The 19,737-nt window shown below is 39.3% G+C and overlaps 1 protein-coding gene across 2 annotated transcripts in view; it reads left to right on the forward strand.

Annotated features, from left to right (window-relative positions):
* Positions 1-19,737, forward strand: part of ADAMTS9 (ADAM metallopeptidase with thrombospondin type 1 motif 9) — a gene marked incomplete at both ends in the record, with an annotated part of 162,465 nt that overhangs the window by 112,509 nt on the left and 30,219 nt on the right. For both annotated transcript variants that reach the window (XM_084248298.1, XM_084248299.1), the window contains 2 exons: positions 7,344-7,511; positions 14,005-14,178. In XM_084248298.1, the coding sequence (XP_084104424.1) occupies positions 7,344-7,511; positions 14,005-14,178 (342 nt within the window). The remainder of the gene's footprint in view (positions 1-7,343; positions 7,512-14,004; positions 14,179-19,737) is intronic.

The raw sequence follows: 19,737 nt of genomic DNA on the forward strand, positions 1-19,737 counted from the left end.
CATAAATAAATTAATCTTAAAAAAATAGCAACTGTAGAGATAGGGCTGCTCCCATTTTATAGATAATAGATTTGAGGTGAAAGAGATTAAGTAACTTAACCTTAACCATGGTAATATGGCAGGTGGCATTCCAGCCCAGGTCTGTTTGATTCCTGTGCCTTGAAGGGCTACATTTTAAGTCCCAGTGAAGATCAGCACCCAGGTAGTGAGCACGGTGTCCTGGCCAGGCCCCATGCGCAGCCCCCCTCAGTGGTGTTCTTCACTATACCTTGGAACAAGCAGTTGTCACACTCATTCTTTTTTGTGTTGGTGTTGGCCTCCATCAATGCCAGAGGTACACAGCTATGCCTACCTGGCGCCATCCCTGCCCATGATCTTGCTCTATGTGAGCACGTCAGACTTGGAATGGAAAGAATCAGAATATCCTGTTGGTAGTGGTTCACCAAGCAACATTCAGAACCTGGTCACAAATTCCCAGTGGGACCGGAACCAAGTAGTGTCCTGTACTGGGTCTGGGACCACACAGTCATCAGCCAGCATCTGCTCTCTACTTGCTGTGAGGCTGTGAACATTCCATGTCTCTTCACCACCAGTATTGAATTTGTAATGTTGATTTTCTCTAATGTGACTTAATGGCATAAAAGGGCTGAGTAGTCTTTGAGATGCCCTACATCTCAGAGTATTCAGGCTAATCCTTGTGGATTGGGTTGTAGATTTACAAGCTGCAATCTTCCATGCATCAGCATGCAGAGAGCCATTCACCAGTAGATGAAAACCATCATTCACTATGAGGTGTCAGCAGGCCCCAAAGGGTCAAGAACCCTGAAAATAGCCAAGAGAACTTTGGCTGTTTGGGTGTAACTTTGGACAGTATGGAGAGGGGGCCCTTTATTCATGTAGATGCCTGTTTGATTTTTATAGCATCTTTCTTCTCAGGTGCTAAAGATTTTGTGGCAAAGTGTGAAGTCAGAAATACATTGTTGATCTGCTCTCTTTTTGGGAGACTAAGGAGTCACAGGTCTCTAAAAGAGTCTTAAGAGACATTTCTTAAAGTCCTTGCTTTCTGTTGCTGCCTCAGGTAGGCAGAACTGGACAACTTTTTTCTTAACCAGGTCCTTTTTAGACTAGCTTAAGGAAGAAAATAGTGGCTGTGGAGACAGGCATGCTGTAGTTGAAGCCTAACTCTACTGGTTAGCTGATCCTGGGCAAGTGATGTCATCTCTTTAATCTTCAGTCTCCTTATCTATGAAAGGAAATCCTAATAGTATCTCAACCACAGGTTTGCTGTTAGGATTAAATGAGAGAAGTCAGCACTCTTTGACCCAATGTTCCACTCATAGGAAGGGCTCAGTAAGAGCTAGCTAGCATGCTTTTTGATAGTTTTGCTCAAACAGAACATGCTTTTGAGCTATCCTTTTTGAATCTAAATAACTTGAGCCCGCAGTTCAGCATTTGCACTGTGGGTCAGATACCAGGTCATTCGTTTGTTGTGACCTTCAAGAAAACATGATGTTTGGTTTATAGTCCACATCACCTGCAATGGGTATAGCTTTTTCATGTCTTCATTTCCATAAATGTTTGCTGAGTGGCATACAGTGTGAAAGGCAGTAAATAAACGTGTACGTTTCAGCTACTACCCAAGGCTATGTGGTTTTCCAGGCCTTGCATCTAGTAGTACTTGTATCCTTGATCCCTAAACTTTTATCTGTGTACTCTCTTACTTTTTTTTGGTGTAGCAGAAAGTACTGACTAGAATCCCTTTGCCTTTCCAATGGTGTGATGCTCATAATACTCATTCTTCCTGAGACTTGAGAATAAACACAGAATCCTTTCTGAAAGCATGTTCTCCACATGAGGCTAGACTTTGTGTTATGTTAAAGTCAGAATCATAGTAGAATCAAGAGTTTGTTGTTGTGAAATAACTGAATGATTATTAAATGAACTTAGTGAGATGTAATTTTCCTATTTTAAAGAATTAAAGGGCAAATGCTTTGAGTAATAATTAGTACCACCTCCTATCTCAAAACTGAATTCTTCCTACAGACTCAGATTGATGATTAGCTGCCTGATTGTCAAAATTCCTTAGATGAGGAGGGTCTTGACTGAACTTGGTAATGACTTCTAATATATAACCTTTCTCTTGAAGTTCTTCCTTATTTCTAACCTGCTGTCAGCCAAGCCTGTGATTGTAACTATGGACTAATTGATCAGCATCCTCCACAGCATTTCATATAAACAAAATCTTACCTACCTAGATCACTTGGAGATGGGAATGCCTAGATTACAGAGCTGTTCCCAGGCTCTCTGCTAGGCTGTCCTCCTGGACCGTTCGCTAGTCTACATGTCAGCAGACGTCAGTTATAACGCAGGCAGCCCTGGCTCACACACCCCCTCCAGTGCTTCCTCTAAGCCCCAGCATCTTTCTGTCCCATCCAGAAGTCTCCTTCTGGCCAGATTCTGTGTGTGTCCCTGGCCTCCACCCTCCTTTTCTTATTCCTATCTGTATGGTGTCCTTAGCAGTTCTGTTACAGTCTTCCATTCTCAGGATGTCCAGATCCTCAGCAGCCTTGGCAATGGGATTGGCATTGGGATGTGATTTTCTTCAGGTCTCCAGCTCCCTCATCCAGGCAGACACACAGGGTTTATTTGCTGGCTTTCTTGTTACTGAGAGACCATGTCCTTGAATGTAAGTGAAAGGACCTCTGCAGGGCACCTCCAAGACCAGACCCAAATCTGCTAGGTATCTGGAGCTGCTAGAAAGAACAGGTCTCGGTAGACATAAAGAGCAGACTGGCCATGTCTTGAGTTCCTTTTTCACCAGAAGAGCTGAAAAATGCAAGGATTCCAAACATTCAGACCTTAGTCAGTTGAAATGTTAAGGCAACATCTGAACAAAACTCAAAACTCCAAGTAAACATCCCCTTTGAATGGCCTTATAGAAACAAAAGGCAGGCATTTGGGATGCTGACTTTGATGTTCCAAAGTAACAAACAGATTATATTGTTAGGGAGTCTTGCTAAAAGGTGGGGGTGGGGTGGGGAAGCATTTTCTTTTACAAGTTGTGTTTCCCCAGAGGAAAGAAAGTCACAGTCTTACTGGCAAAATAGGAGGCTATTTCAACTGAAAATTTACGGAATTAAATTCCCCAGAGGAAGAAACTCCAGAGATGTTGCCAATAAATGATGTGTAATAGGTGACACACTAAATTTAGCTATTACACGTTATTGACGCAAACCGATGCAAAAGTGAGTGCCTGGGAAAGGACAACAAATGATCAGATGAAAATTTTCCTCAAAATATAAGAGCCAAAACCTGTGCTTACTTAATTACCAAAATGACAGCTTCGTTATGAATTCCTAATAGACCCGTTAATAAACCTGTTGAGATATGAACCTTTGCATGAGAAGTTGCTCTTCTTCATTGGCAAGTTAGAAAGCATGAAATGAAAAGTGTTTGCTATCAGATTAGGTACTTGGAGAATTTCTTAATCACTTTAGATCTTAACAATTTTTGTCAAATATGTGCAACGAGTCATGCTGAAATCGTGCATTCTTTTTTCCAAGTCAGTTTCATTCAAGTCTCTAAATAAGAAATGCACACATGGGAGTGGGTGGGAAACAGCTAATCTAAATATTGAAAAGATTTTTAAGGCATCATGTACTTTAAAAACTATATGATTTCATGGGCAATGATGTTGGGTCTACAATAAATGAATTGTTACCAGGGATGTTGTTGCTAACTTAACCATTTTCATTGTGCTGTTACTGCCCCACCAGACATCTGTCCACTTGTGTTGGAGTCATGTGAGCAGAGGTGTATATAAGTCATTATGGTTATAACCTTCTCATAAGCTTCATTTGACTCCCATAGTAGGCCTACCTCTGTGGTTATTAGAGTGATTAAATGAAATAGTGCATATAAAGTCTTAGAGCAGTGCCCAGCACTTAGTGATTGTGAGAAACCTGTGTCTTTTCTAATTCTGACTGTGCCAATTGCTGCCTATTTTTAGACTGTCTCTTCTGATGACCATGGCAGATGACTAAATCAATTTTTCTATCAATTCTCCAAATTAAGGGTCAGCTTGTTTGCACTTGTTGTATATTGAAATGACTATCAAGGATATTCTTGCTTTAAGTTCACTTAATTACTCTGAGACAACTATATCTGTTTCTGCACACTAACGAAGCCAATGAATCAGCATCCAGAGATCCTTATTCTGTAAGTCCAATCTTTTTCCTACAAAAAAATATATCCTGGACTCCCAGTACCCATTACTGTTTTTCCCCTCTCGGCAAATGTTATCAGCATCTATCCAGCTGCCCATACCAGAAAGCTGTGAGTCATCCCTACTCTGCCCTTTCACCTTCATCTGACAGCTGATCCATCAAGTACTGTCATTTCTACCTCAAAAAGAACATGTCTTATGTCCACCAACCTCCTCACCCAATGCTCTGCATGCTAATCTAAGCCACCATCACCTCTTGCCTGGGCAAATGCAATTGCTTCCTAAGTGTTTTGGTTTGTTTGTTTGTTTTTTCTTTTTCCACTCATACAGTATTCCCATCCATCCTCTACTCAGGAGTCAAGGTTGAATTTTTAAAACAAATAGCAAACTTATAACTCTTCAGTGATTTCCCCATGCTTGCAAGATAAAATCCAAATACCTTATTTTGACCTATGGACTTTGCATGATCTCACCACAAGGAATGCCTAAAGGAGCCCTCTGCTTCCCCTTCAGCCAATTTCCTTCACAACCCTCATCTTAGTTAATAAGCACATGTTATTTTTGTCCTCACTTGATTAATGGGTCCCCCTCACTGATCTGTAGATTTCAGGAGGGCAGAGATTATGCTGCTTTTCTTCACCACTGGATCACTTTACATAATAGTTCCTGGGACTTAGCACATGCTCAAAAAATACTAGTTAACAAATTAACTCATCCCATACTCTAATTGGCCCCACATATTATTTTTGTTATCAAAGTAACATTTTAAAATGCTAAAATTAGTTAATAGGGATTATCTGTGTGCAAATCTTTAGATTGCTCTTAGAGGTTTGTGGGTGTGTTTCTAGGAACTTCATTTTAAAAGCCTTCTAGAATTGTGCCCCAAAGTCCTTATATACATCAAAATACTATATATTGGAGAATGCATGTTTTTGCTTTCATATAGATACTGAAATTGAACTACTTTCTTCCATACTATATATTCTATTAAGATTTCTAGAACAATTCCTCCAACTCATAGCACTCGGGAAATGAGATCTCAAATGAAAACAGCAGTTTCTGTCTCTAAAAGTAAGATGTTATAGCTAAACCTATTAATATACATATTTTAAATGTCTTTTTCAGCTACTGTTAAAATTTTTGTAATGGTTTATGTTTACTAGAAAAACATGTCTGGGACATTTATGACTGGTGTAACTTGGAGCCTGCTTGGTAATAGTGGTTGAATTAACATATCAAGCTACATGTTTTACATTGTGCTATTTATTGAAGAAAAACTGGATAGAAGGAAATGACATTTGAAATTTATTACATTTCTACATTTTATTCTTCATTCTTAAATGTATTTTCCTCTATAAAGCAAGAACCTTATATTTGGAAATAACATGTTTTGAAAATCCAGCAAGTCTGCAATGTGTGTGGAAATGACTTCGGTGGTCACTAATGAGGCAATACACATTGATGTCTCAGTGCATTCACTGGGGCCAGCCTCTTGCCTGTTCTACAGAAAACTGTCATTTCAAATTTTTGTCCTGACTCCATGGGCACTTTGATTCCCAAACCTTTCTGAGAAACCGAATCTGAAATCGCAGCCAAGTTTCTTAGATGTGATCGGACAAGGTCACACTTAAAACAGTTCAGTGAACCTGTAGATCAAAGTTGAAAGGTAACGCCTCCCTTCCAAAATGGGCCCAACTTACCTGCTAGCTTACCTTTCAATTTCTAACGTGCCTTGTTCACCTCCTTCCCAGTGGACTAGGAAAATCACTGCTTATCCGCTGGAGAATGGTAGGAGAGCCTTCATAAATCATGTAATTAGGAAATTGTGTACAGTTCTATTTTAGAATCCAAAATCTGTGAATCAAGGGGCATTTTGTGAAAGAAATACCTTGATCCCCACATAGCTTTCCATAGTGGTTGGACCAGTTTGCACTCCCACCAGCAGTGCAAGGAGAGTTCCTTTTTCTCCACATCCTCGCCAACATTTGTTGTTGCTAGTTTTTTTAATATGTGCCATTCTCACTGGTGTAAGATGGTATCTCATGGTAGTTTTGATTTGCATTTCCCTGATTACAAGTGATGTTGAACATTTTTTCATATGCCTGTTGGCCATTTGCGTTTCCTCTTTGTAGAAGTGTCCTTTAAGTTCTTCTGCCCATTTTTTGACTGAATTATTTACTTTATTTTTTTAACCTGCTAAAGATGGAACTTCCATATGATCCAGCAATTCCACTCCTAGGTATTTACCCAAAGGACACAGAAACAGTAATTCAGAAGGGCACCTGCGACCCTATGTTTATAGCAACACTACTTACAATAGCTAAGCTATGGAAACAACCCAAATGTCCAAAAATAGATAACTGCATCAAGAAGATGTGGTACATATATACAATGAAATATTACTCAGCAATCAAAAAAGATAAACACATGCAGTTTGCAGCAACATGGATGGAGCTGGAGGGGATCATGCTCAGCGAAGTAAGCCAGAAAGAAAAAGAAAAATACCAGATGGTCTCACTCATAGCAGGAATTTAGAAAACCTAAATAAGGGACTGGAAAAAGGCTAATTATAATAAAGTAAAAATCAAAATCAACAAGCAACTATGGGCCAGAGACACACTACAGGGGGTGGGGAGGAGGGAGTGGGATCAAAACAAGGGGGTATGGGAATTGTGTGGGGACTATGACCAGGATGAAGATGCATACATTGTACAAAAATGAAAAATGATGTAAAAAAATATAGAATATTTAAACAATAAATCAGAGATTGCATGGAGTGAGATGTGCAGAAAAAATCCTTACTATTTCATAGTAGGACTTCTTCTCATCAGAATTTCAGATTTATGACTTTATTTTTTGGCCTGAATTATCAGAATTTCCCCACACACTTGAGTGATCCAAAGCGCCATATGGAATTTCTGCTGTGATGCCGTGGACATTAATTCCAGTAGTGTCTTCCATCCCTGATGAGCTTTGAACTATCATTCAAAAAGGCTCTGGAAATGGGGGGGAGGGGGATAATTTTGTTAGACATGAGCTTATCCTCTCACAAGGCAGGTTTTTATCAAACTCCATGTGCTTAAAAAAAAAACAACCTTGCCATTGCTTTATATTGCAGTGTTCTGTCTCTTGTGGTCGAGGGCATAAACAACGAAATGTTTACTGCATGGCAAAAGATGGAAACCATTTAGAAAGTGATTACTGTAAGCACCTTGCTAAGCCAAATGGGCACAGAAAGTGCCGAGGCGGAAGATGCCCCAAATGGAAAGCTGGCGCCTGGAGTCAGGTGAGCGATGATGCTTTTCTACCACTGCTTCCTTCCCTTGGGCCATGGGGCTGACCCCAGCATTAGCTTGTGTTTCTCTAAATGGTTTTGGTCTGTTTGAGGGAAGCTCCACAACAGGGAGGAAAGAAACTTTTTGTCTTATGAGCTGTGTGACCTTGACCAGTGACTTCAGCCTTTGGCACTTTGAATAATACCCACAGCTGGGTGGTTGTGAGGATTAGCCTGAAGTGATAGTAGATGCAGATGTGAGACATCTGGCAGAGTAGCTAGAGGGCATTTTATTATCATTCACCACTAAGAGCCACTAATTCAGATTGTAGTAACATTGACTATAGAATTAGTAATGTTAGAATTAAGTCAATGTTAGAATTGAATCTGAAGTTACCTCTCAGATTCTTCAAGAAAGGGCTGTCAATAGTAAGTACAAGAGAATATTTTCCTGCCTGTTTGCTGTACACAACAAAAGTGAGGGGGCACAGGGAGGAGATCTCTGCGCTTTCTAGCTCTGTAACCTTGGCTGATTTGTTTAACCTTCCTGAACTTACTCCACATAGTCCTTATGAGAATTTAAAGCCGTAATGAATGCCAAGTGCTTAGCTCAGGCATCTTAAATCTAATAGGTTCTCAAGAGTAATATTTTGTTTGGATGAATGTGATGTGTGCATCAGATGGGGAAGGGCGTAAGTACGCAAGAAACTGATTATAGTTAAGACTCCGCTAATTCTAAACATTCACTAATGTAATCAGGAATTGAGTGTGAGAGTTTCCGTGTTGAATTCAAGAGGAAATTTTAGATGCTTCCATTTCCTTATAAACAACTCGTGCGTAAACCAAAATCACACACTTCTCCCCCTTAAAGTAGATCTCATCCCTCCACACTGTACCTTTTCTCAGCTTTATTCAAGGTGCTTCCTTCAAAGCAATGTCTCAGTGGCTTTTCAAACACTTTATATTTAATCCTGCTCCTTCTCTCCATTGAGGTTTTACTGAGTTTGTGCTTTTATGTGATGGGGAATCAGGCAGGTACTCAGGAAAATCAGGCTCGAGATCAGCTGTCTCTAGAGTTGCTTCTTCTAGAGTCTGACTTTTGTTTGCTAAAGCTTTGGGCAGCTGTGTGAATGGGCAGGATTTGAGATCCTTCATCTTAGCATAACTAAGGGGAAATTCCTCAAGAAACATGCATCCTTCTTCAATTCCTTCAGCTGGCATCACTGCCCTCTCCCTTTCTTTCCAGACAAATGACAATTTACAGATACGTAAAACACAGCCTGCACCATGCCTCGGCAGAGCAGCCTCACCCTCCCAAGCCTTCATTCTAAGGAGCAGATTTTGCTTTCCTTTTAACAATCAAAGCATCTGTGCCCAGCCAGAGTTAGCTCCTCCTCTGGCTTCCTTTAGGGATCAGATTCCCAGGCAGTGTTTCCTACTGGTCATTTTTAAATGTGCATCTCACTGATGACTGTCATCTGTAACTTCCAGCCTTCTCTTTTTGGAGCTATTCTATTCATGTAAGAGCCTGCAGCTAGTGTTATTTAAGCTACCACACTAATTGGCTTGTCCTTTTGTAGACTTTCACGTTCTGTTACATTTTTTTTTTTTAATGTTCCTTGGTCTCTACTTATCTGTTTGCATCTTTCCCTGAATATTAAGTTTAGAGCATGTAAAGGCCAATTTGTTCAATAAAAAGGCGATTATAAGAATTTCTCACTCTTTATTGGTAAACTGTGTTTTACCAATGTTCTGTTTTACCAGTGTCCTGTGATCTTGATGGGAAGTCTAAAATTGCACACAAAAAGAGGATGACTACATTTAAACCCTATTTTTTTTAAACTCACGGTAATAGGATTATCAGAATGCCTCCCCAGAAAAGACCGTACCTGTTCAGAAGTCAAGTCACCTTTGTAGATAATGCAAATAAACACAGTTATGTAATGGTCCGTGACTAGCTTTATAATGACCTGATTTGATTTGTTGAAATGAATTATAAAAGCCAGCAAGACAAGAAGCTGCATGGGTGAAATCCAATTTGTGCAGCCTTGAAATATACCTCAAAATAATCAGATGCAGTGGTTGATGGGAAAAGACGGTCTGCATGATTAAAGATTATTGGCTTACTAATGATCCAGGAGTAAACAGGAATATCCCTAAGGCAGCAGTATTCAAGCAAGAGTAATGATTATCCATTTGCAACCATATTTAGATGATTTTCTATCTGGTCCTTCTGTTTTCTGCTCATAGCTTTGTTCCAGTCATCCCATCTTCAAGGTAGGGAGAATAATTAGTGCTATTTCTCATCATGTCAAAATGTCTAATGATAGTCAGAAATATAGACTATTGGCGTAGGAGACTAGTATACCCATACTAATCATTATTGTCTCTCCCTCAAAATTAGCATTTCGAGGCTTAAAATGGAATGTTTCATTTTTACATCTTTTGAATTTCTTTTTATTTTCATTGGAAATGTTTTTAATAAATGTAAAGCTTTTATTGGAAAACAGCCTCACTAAAAGTTTAAAGCACTGTGTCTCAAAAATTCACGTTCAATTTGCTTAGAGGATTTTGATTAAGATCAAGAACATGAATTTTTAATATCAAATGAATATCAAATTCTTGATGCAGCTTGATAAATGTAAAGGCTGTAAAGCATTCTGTACTAAAAATATTTTTTGATTTAAACCTGTTCTTATAAAGGCTTAAAAAAATGAAGATCAAAAATAAATAGAATAAAAGAGTTTAGAATGAAAGTACCACTTCATTCATCAATCAGGAATTCATTCAGTCTATTCATCCCTCAACCCTAAGTTCCATGTCTTCTTTACATTTGAGGGTCCCTGTTTTCAAAATGGACCTAGCAATCAGCAAAATGGCATAATTTCAGTAGTAGTCCTTGCTTTCTTTCGTAGTGATAAAAAATATAATAATGTGTCTTGCAATGAGTGGTGTCTTTGACTCAATGAAATAATTTTGAAAAGTCCTTTAGTGCTAATGTCACAATGAAATTAGCAAAGTTCATTAAGAACCTACTATTCATTTTGGGTTTGGACTTTTCTTGTAATTATGATGACAGCAGCCTGGTTGTGGTTTCTGATGCTGAAGTATTCAAGTGTGTTTAATACAGAAATATGGCAAGTGTGTCACTTATGTCCTTTGAGTAGTTAAGAAAACCATATGCACATGGTCAGTGATGAGAAATACAGTTGCTTTAGTGATTTGTGCTTTTTATTTTGTTTCTCTTTGAACCATCAGCTTTGATATTGAACTATTTAAATAGAGGCTTCTCACACTCTCACCAGCATAGGACAAAAAGACTACATCACATTAGACCATTAGCATCACGTTCAAGCTAGAAGTCAAATTCTAACCCACAGTAGTTATGGTATGTTAGCTGGGACAGAATTTACTTAACCATTTTTCATTTTTGTTTGTGCCTGAGTTGTGTGGGTGTCTCTATTCTTTGCTTTACTTATTTGTGGAACATCTGCCTGAAAGATTGTTAGGAATTGTAAAGCCTATTTTATGTAAAACACTCTTAGCGAACCTCTCAACTAAGGGTGATTTTGTACTTCTTAGGACTTGTGGCCATGTCTGGTGGAGGAGACACCAGACTGACATCTAATGGGTAGAGATCAGGAAAGCTGCTAGACTTCCTAGCACTAGACTGCTAGACTGCTAGACTTCCTAGACTTCTGGGGCTGCCCAGGACAGCCCCAGACAGAAAAAGAATTACTAGGTTAAGGAACTTTATACTAGTAAACCCAGAGTAAGTGCTTAGTAAATGTTTGCAGTTATTATTTTTACTGCCATTATTTATAAAAGTTGGTACATACAGTTATTTTTCAACCCAGTTCCTTCTTTAAATCATGTTACCACCATAATTTCTCAGTCATGCTGGAAGAGAGTATGTAAAATTCTTTACAGATTTTCAAGTGCATATTACTACTCCCCAAACAGCAGAAGTTGCACAGAGATTCTTGGTATCTGTGGAAGTAAGCATTGAGCTCCCCCTTTAAGTTGGTTGAGTTCTGCACTGCCCAGTAGGGAGCAAAGAGAGATGAGACTCACCTCCTGGCTCAGTAGTTCAGAACTCAAAACATCTACTATCAAACCTGCACAAATAGATGGCCGGGATAGACATGGCAGGAACACATAGAGACCACTCAGCCTTTTTCCCTTACAAACTAACTGAAAGATGGACTTAATAGAACAAGAAGAATCAAGCACACACACGTGCACCTACTACCACCATCGCCACCTCCAGGGTCATGCGAAGGTCTCTCTGATCCTGTTTTATTCATGAGATTTCTGCACAAATCTCATGGAATTCACCAAGCAAGACTGGCTGACTGTGTATGCAAATTTTTGCTTCCCCTGAGACATCACAGGAAGAAAAGTTGAACACAGTGAGCGAACTCTGATGCAGTGCACTTCATTTTAAACAAGATTACCATGGATGCAATTTTTAGAAAGAGAGAACTGGTACCTTGCTGTGCATTTAAGTCACATCAAAACTTTTAAAGGCATTATTTGAAAGCTGGCTTTTAAATTATGACTATCAGAAGCCACAAAGCAGTATTGTATAAATGAACCTTCCTATGTCTTTGTCTTTTGCAAAAGTATTGAACATTGTCAGAACTGATTTCTTTTAAGATGGTTCTTAAAATCGAACCTTCTTTGAGCCATAAGTAATTTATTCAATAACACTAGCCTCAAAAGGAGATTTCATTTATTTTGTAGCCTTGGTAGTATACACTTAAATGTCTAAGATTTTTCATTTTTCTTTAGGCTGTGAAAGCTTTATCAGAATTTAATATATGTCAGCCCTATGCAGAACTAAAGTTTATTTACTTAATCATTGTGATTCTTCCTTTGTATTTCCATTTGCATTCAGTGTTCTGGAAATGTACTCTTGTGTTTAAGACCCTAAACTTCAGTAGCCAAAGGGTTTTTGGTTTTTGTTTAAGTTAATGATGACAATGTTTGTGCATTTCTGTCATTCCTGTGGTAACTGTCCTATTTACAGTTAATTCATTTCCTGTATAATCAATGGGAAATACATCTGTAGCTCCCAAGAGCATTGACTGACTATTCTTTGTAGACAAGGCCATCACCGGTGTTCAGGAACCCTTGCATTCCACCCTAGACAGAATGACGTTAAAAGTCTGTTTTCTTGTGGGTCACAAACTCATTCAATTCAATTAATACAATTAAACCTCAGCAATAATAGCTAGGTTGCTCTAAAGTAACTCCTTTTCTTCCACTAACTTTGATGTGGATATTTGTGCTTCTCATCTGAAATGATATGATTCCCCAAGATGCCTTCTGAAAAATACCACCTGTTTTCTTAAGATCGGAAATAGAAATAAAATTGATATTCAGCAGAATCCACTGGGTGTGCTTCTTGATAGTAAATTTCCATTAGCCCCAGAGTGAGGTGGATCATGCTGCAGGTTAATTGGACAAGAATTCCTTTCTAATTTAAAAAAAAAAAAGTGATTCTATTCCTTAAGACACTTCTTAGGAATATAACTTTAACGTGTGTTAAATTTTTTTTCTCAATGCCAGACAAATTAATGAAGGCCGAGCTATCACAAAAACTTGATCATAATTTTTAATAGCTAAGTGTAATAATATCCTGTTCTTTCCAATCAAATGTTGCCTTTAGTTTCTGACTGTCAAAACCTTAATAAAGACAATAATTCTTTGTTTGCTCGTAAGTAAGATTAGGAAACCCAGCAATGAGGAAAGCATTAAAAAATTAATTTAGAGGAAAGTTAATTGCAGATTTAATATGGTGTTTTGCAACTTGGTCAACAAAATGTTTCAGCCTGATGAACAGTATTTTTCAAGGGCTGAAAACATGACACCCAAGGAAATGTTATTTCCTTGTCAGCTTTTATTCTTCATATAGTCATCTGAGGTTGTAAATAGACACAAATCCTTTTGTGAATTCCATAGTTAAAAAGCATTTTCTCTAGCTCCAGGAATAGGAACAAGAAAAGGAGACTGGAGGAAATAATTCTACTTTTAAGGTCCTAAAATCTCCAGTGATTCACTCTCCTTGGATTATACTTTTAATCTGCTAAGAAATTCTTCTTGTACAGTGCTGTTTCCCCAATTTTCAATAACATCAAGCCCTCCAGGATAGAAATCATTTGGGATTTTTATTTCCCATAGCAGCACTGTTTCTGGGTTGTACTAAATGTTTCATAATCATGTCTACTAAGCTCTTCAATATTTCAAGAGTTTCATTAACTTTCAAGATTCTCACAAACTTGAGTAACTTCCTTGTTCAGCGTCGATAGGTAGTGAGTTTCCAGATTTCCGACCTTGTCTTGGGTCTCCTTCATTGCAAATTAGAAAGCTGTGTGATAGCTCTGAAAGTCTTTGGATTAAGAGTGCACCCCACCCCCAATCTCTGCAACCCTCTCCACCTTTGCCACTCCCTCACCCCCAAATCACCCCAAACTCCCACTTACATGCTCTGTCTTCTTAGTGCTCTGTGTCCTGTGGCCAAGGCGTGAGGCGGAGGAATGTGGACTGCCAGATGGGAACACACAAAATAGCCCAAGAGACCGAATGCAACCCGTACACCAGGCCGGAGTCAGAGCGCGCCTGCCAAGTGCCACCGTGTCCTCTCTACAACTGGAGGGCAGGCCAGTGGCAAGAAGTAAGTAGAACCCTCAATTGGTGCCTGCCTGGCCTTTTGCTCAAGCCCTTGCTGACATCACATCCATTCTCCTGGGAAGCCTTCAAACTTGGTGACCAGGCTGGCTCTTTCCCAAAAGGTTGGTTGTCGGATGGCAAGCAGTTCATTCCCAAGGGTGGGCGAGCTCCTCCTCTTAAAGCAATTTCTACATCTGTGTTCTGAAATTTTCCAAGTCTGGCCGTCTCCGGTAAAACTTTAACAGGCCTTGGGCCAAATGTATACAGATAAGTTTCACAGAGGGAGGGGGAAATGAAGAAATATGTTAAATATGTGTGGCCAGACTTGGTCATCTGCGTTAGTTCAGATGGCTACAAGCTGATTGCATGTAGGCCCTCCTCTGTGTTTTCCCGCCTCCTTCTTTAGCTATCAGGTAGAAGACAGTCGCATAAACCCCTGGTTCACTAGTGAGGGATTTCCAACATTTCCAGCAATGATGCAAGCTGAAGAACTGCTCAGTTGACACACACAAGGGCTTGTTTTACTTCACTCCAAGTTAAAGTTTAGTTAAAGAAAATACTGTATCCCTGTGCAGAAATGTCCCTAGGAAGATAAGACATGAGTAGGAGATATGACTGTTTCTAGAAAGATTACATTGCAGAAAAGGGGGTAAAACGAATCAGAAAGCAGGACCATAGCCACTGATGTTGGAATAAATGTGAATAGAAAGTGTGTGCTGTAAATGGTTCAGAGATATGAATAATAAGATAATAATATCCCACTGGAAATTGCTTTCAGAACAGTGGTAAATTACACCTGCCACTGAGCTAATTGCTTTCCAGGCACCATCTCATTTCATCTTTGTGGCCTCTGAACACAGTGGGTATTAGTATTATTATCATCCTATTTTACAGAACAGGAAACTGAGCCAGTGACAGTTGCCTGAATACCACATACTTAACAAGTGAAAGAGGGAACACTTGATCCTAAGTCTACTGTAAGATATTACAACTGCAGTCTTTTCTTTTACAAATGCTAATGGTAATCCCACTTTCCCCCAGTTTTATTGAGATGTAACCGACATAATACTAGTCTTAGATATAAACATGAAGATTTGATGTCTATATTGTGACATGATTACCACAATGTTTAGTTAATCTCTCCTCACCCAATCACAAATTTTGTTCCTTGTAATGAGAACTTTCAAGAGTTATTCTTTTAACAACTTCCAAATATACAAGACAGTGTTGTTAAGTATAGTCGCCCCACTGTATATAACATCCCCATGATGTCATACATATTTGACCCTGATGTTTGTACCTTTTGACCACCTTCATCCATTTTATTCATGCGCCCCTTCCCTGCCACCATTGCCCACTGCCTCTGGCAGTGGCCAGCTTGTCCTGTTTCTATGGGTTTTACATTTTTAGATTCCACATGACATAAGAAAGAACATATAGTATTTGTCTTTCTCTGTCTGACTTATTTCACTTAGCATAATGCCTTCAAGGTCCATTTGTATTTTTGCAAGTGGCAGAACTTTCTTCTTGTTTATGGTTGAAAATGTCCCATCGTACATATATATACCATGTTGTCATTTTTCCACTCATCCATGGATGAACGCCAGGGTTGCTTCTGTGTCTTGGAGACTGTGAACTGGAGGTACAGGTATCTTTTTAAGCTATTGCATACCCAGAAGTAGAATTGCTGGATCATGTGATAGTTCTATTTTTAATATTTTGAGGAAACTCCATACTGTTTTCCACAGTTATTAGACCAATTTACCTTCACACCAGCAGGGCACCAGGTTTCCACTTTCTTCACCTCATCACCAATACTGTTACCTCTTGTCTTTGATGGCAGCCATCTTGACAGGTGTGAGGTGATACCTCATTGTGGTTTTGATTGGCATTTCTCTGAGGGTTAGTGATATTGAGCAATGTTCCCTCTACTTGTTGGCCATTATCTACCTTCTTTGTAAAAATGTCTATTCAGTTCCTCTGCCTATTTTTTAATCAGATTGCTTATTTTTTTCCCTATTGTGTTGAATGAGTTCTTTTTATATTTTTGGATATTAAACCCTTATCCAAATTTATAATTTGCAAATGTTTTCTGCCATTTGGTAGGTTGTCTTTTTATTTTGCTAGTGATTTCATTTTGTGACTATGCGGATGTTTTTAAGTTTGATGTTGTCCCCCCTCTTTATTTTTTCTCCTGTTGCCTTTGATTTTAGTGCCAAATAAAAAAATAAAATAAAACAAAACAAAACAATGGCCAAGATCCTCAGGGAACTGAATCCCTGTGTTTTCTTTAGGAGTTTTGTGGTTTCAAGTGTTATGTTGAAGCCTTTAACCCACTTTGAGCTGATTTCTGTGTGAAATGTAAGGTAGTGGTCCAGTTTCATGCTTTTTACATGTGGCTATCCATTTTTCCCAAGCCATTGATTGAGGAGACTATTCTTTGTCCATTATAATTTCTTGTCTCCTTTGTCATAAATTGAAAGGCCTGTGGGTTTATTTCTGAGTTCTTTGATTCTATTCCACTGATCTATGTGTTTGTTTCTATGCTAGTTACTATACAGTATTGATTATGACAGCCTTATAATATATTTTGAAATCAGGAACTGTGATTCTTCGAACTTTGGTATCCTTTGTCAAGATCACTTTGGTTGTCTGGGGTCTTTTGTGACTCCAAAATTTAGGATTTTTTTTTCTATTTCTATGAAAAAATGCCATTGGAATTTAATATCCATTGCATTGAATTATAGATCACTTTGGGTAGTATAGACATTTTAAAAATATTAATTCTCCTAATCATGAACATGGAATGGCTTTCTATTCATTTGTGCCTTCTTCAATTTTTATCATCTGTATGTTACAATTTTCTGTGTATAGATCTTTCATTTCCGTGGTTAAATTTGTTCCTACTAATTTTATTCTTTTAGATGCAGTTGTAAATGTGTTTGTTTTCTTATAGCTGCATGCTTAACTCTTGTGTGAATTCAGCCTTCCAGACTTCTCTCTCATTCTCCTGATGAATTAGCCCCATTTTTTGCAATTACTTCTTTTCCATAGGAAACTCACCCCCGCCCCCAGTCTACTCAGTTTTTTCAATTATTTCCCTTCTAATTGTTGTATTTCCACCAAAAATTGGCAGAGAGGAATGACTACAGAAGTTAAATTTCAAATGAATTGTTCTCCAGTCACACAAATTATTGGAAACCCCAAGGACTATAGGATTCTGCACACCTGATTTATATTTGAATACTGCCACGTAATGTCAATGTTGACTTTGAACAAGGATCCTTAATTTCTCTGCCCCTTGGTTTTGCCATCTGTATAATGGGCATAACAATATCTATGTCATGTGGTTCTGAGAAAAAGAATGGTTTTGGAGTTGACAATTTCAGATATAGAAGAAAGAGGCTCCTTTTCTCTGTCTCCCTCAATGTTACCTCTTGATTCTCTTTGTAAGTCTTTTTCAAACCTACCACTGCTTGCTTCATCCCTCTCCCTCTTCATCTCATGCTGAGCTCAACCCCTTGTAACTGTCCAAGGAACAAAAAGTAAGAGAGTGTTCAGAAATGAATCTAAATTGACTGCTCATGCTTTAGCTAACTTTTGAAAACGCTAGAGCCAATCCAAAAAATGAAAGCTCCATTTACAATTTCTCCTGGGGCCTCCCTGGTGGCGCAGGCGGTTGAGCACAGTGCTGTGAAGCTGTCCACAGCCTCTGCAGTGCTGGTTCAATCCCTGCCTGCCGTGGAGCAACCCACATGGTGCAGCAGACCTCTCCTGTCTTGCCCCTCTGCTCCCCTCAGCAGCGTATTTCAGTCAGTCTGCCTGTTCTGTTCCCCACTCTGTCTCTGGTGAATCCTCTCACCCTCCTGCACATCTGGCTTTACCCCGGTTCTTGTATAAATAAATAAATTTAAAAATAAAAAACAATTTCTCCTGAATCCCAGAGTAGAAAAACTTTGCTACATAAGCACTGAGAAAACCTTCTTCTCAGATCATGCAAAATATGCCTAGAAAGTTATGTCCTCACGTGTGCTCTGCAGATGGAACCTTTAAAATTCTTCTATTAAATATGCTGTCAAGCTCTATATCTGTGGAAGAGCAGAAGGACAGAAGACCTAAGGAGATGACTGACCTTAGCTATATTTAATAGTTTACAGAAATTAACTGTTCTCAAGAAGAGAAAAGATGCTTTAAACAATGAGACAGTTACTATCTAATAGTTACTAATAGTTACTATCTTGCCAACATGCTTTGTTATCTGCCTGAATGGGAAGTGGTTGGAAGAAGTTGGACCTGGGTGGGAAGGGAAGAGAGAGCATCTTGAGAGGCACCCACAAAAATTGGCAAAGTGGGGCTCAGGCTAGAAGAAGGAGGGAGAAGCCCCATCAAATGTCTTTGCTGCATATACAACAAAGTATATGCCCTCCCATGAAGTCCTCAGCTTAATTCATCTAAGTTCATGCATTTTCCCAGGCTGAGAATAGATGTTGAGAGCGCTGGGCAACCACCACCTCCTGGGGCAGTTCAGGCCTAGGGCGACCACTCCTGTTTGCCTGGGATGGTGCTGGTCAATGCCTAGGACAGTCCTGGTATCATTATTAATTTCTCCAATTTTGATGATAAAAAGTGTCCTTGTTAAGGGACTATGGTGATAGTTCATGGGTGGGTGATGTGGTGACGGGAGATTTAGGGATGACACCTGAGGGAAGAAATCAAATATTGTACAAAAATGAGCAACAATGTAAAGGGAAAAAAGTGTTCCTGTTAAATGGGAAATTGGGGTCACATAACAGTATAGCATGCCCTTCTGCCAGCTCTCCTCAATCATAGTCCTCACCTTCCTAGCTCCCACCTTCTCTAGCACCCCCTCACTCTTCTACCTCTTACCTGATACTTCCAACAGATATGTGCCTTGACTTTCCTTCCCTAGTCTAGTGACATCTTGACCAAAATTTAGTGAGTAAGCCACAGCCCCCGAGCCCACTGAGTGCATGTGCTGGGGACCCAGCAGAAAGCCCCCTTCTCAGCACTCCCTAGCAACCACCTCAGAGCTCTTGTTTGTTTTTTGAGGGGGCATTTGCCCTTTGACTTTCTTTGTGGACAATAAAGCCCACCTGTTTGTTGGCAAGTGCAGGTCACGCCAGGCCCATAGCACATGGTGTCACCTATCTGTGAAAAATAAGCCAGGCATCGCCTTGAGAAGCATGCCCAAAACAGCATGCTCCTCAGAGATGCTCACTGTGTATGACCACACAGGCTGAACACTGCACAACTACAAAGGTGGGATACTGCACAATCCCAAGGGAGCCATACCAGGGCCTCCAATTGGGGAGCTTCCACCAGAGGGGCAGTCAAATGGCTGAACTACTGATGATAAAAAAAAAAATACATCTTATTGTTTATTAAGCCATGGACCAAAGACTGTATGGAGCATTTTTATATGGAAGACCTCATTTAACCTTTTTCATAACTCTCTGAGTAGTAATTATATTTTTATCCTTACTTAAAGATGAGGAAACTTGAGGCTTAGCTAGGTTAATTCATCTAAGTTCATGCATTTTCC

Source organism: Talpa europaea (assembly GCF_964194135.1).
Source record: "Talpa europaea genome assembly, chromosome: 11".
In the NCBI taxonomy this organism is placed as follows: domain Eukaryota; kingdom Metazoa; phylum Chordata; class Mammalia; order Eulipotyphla; family Talpidae; genus Talpa; species Talpa europaea.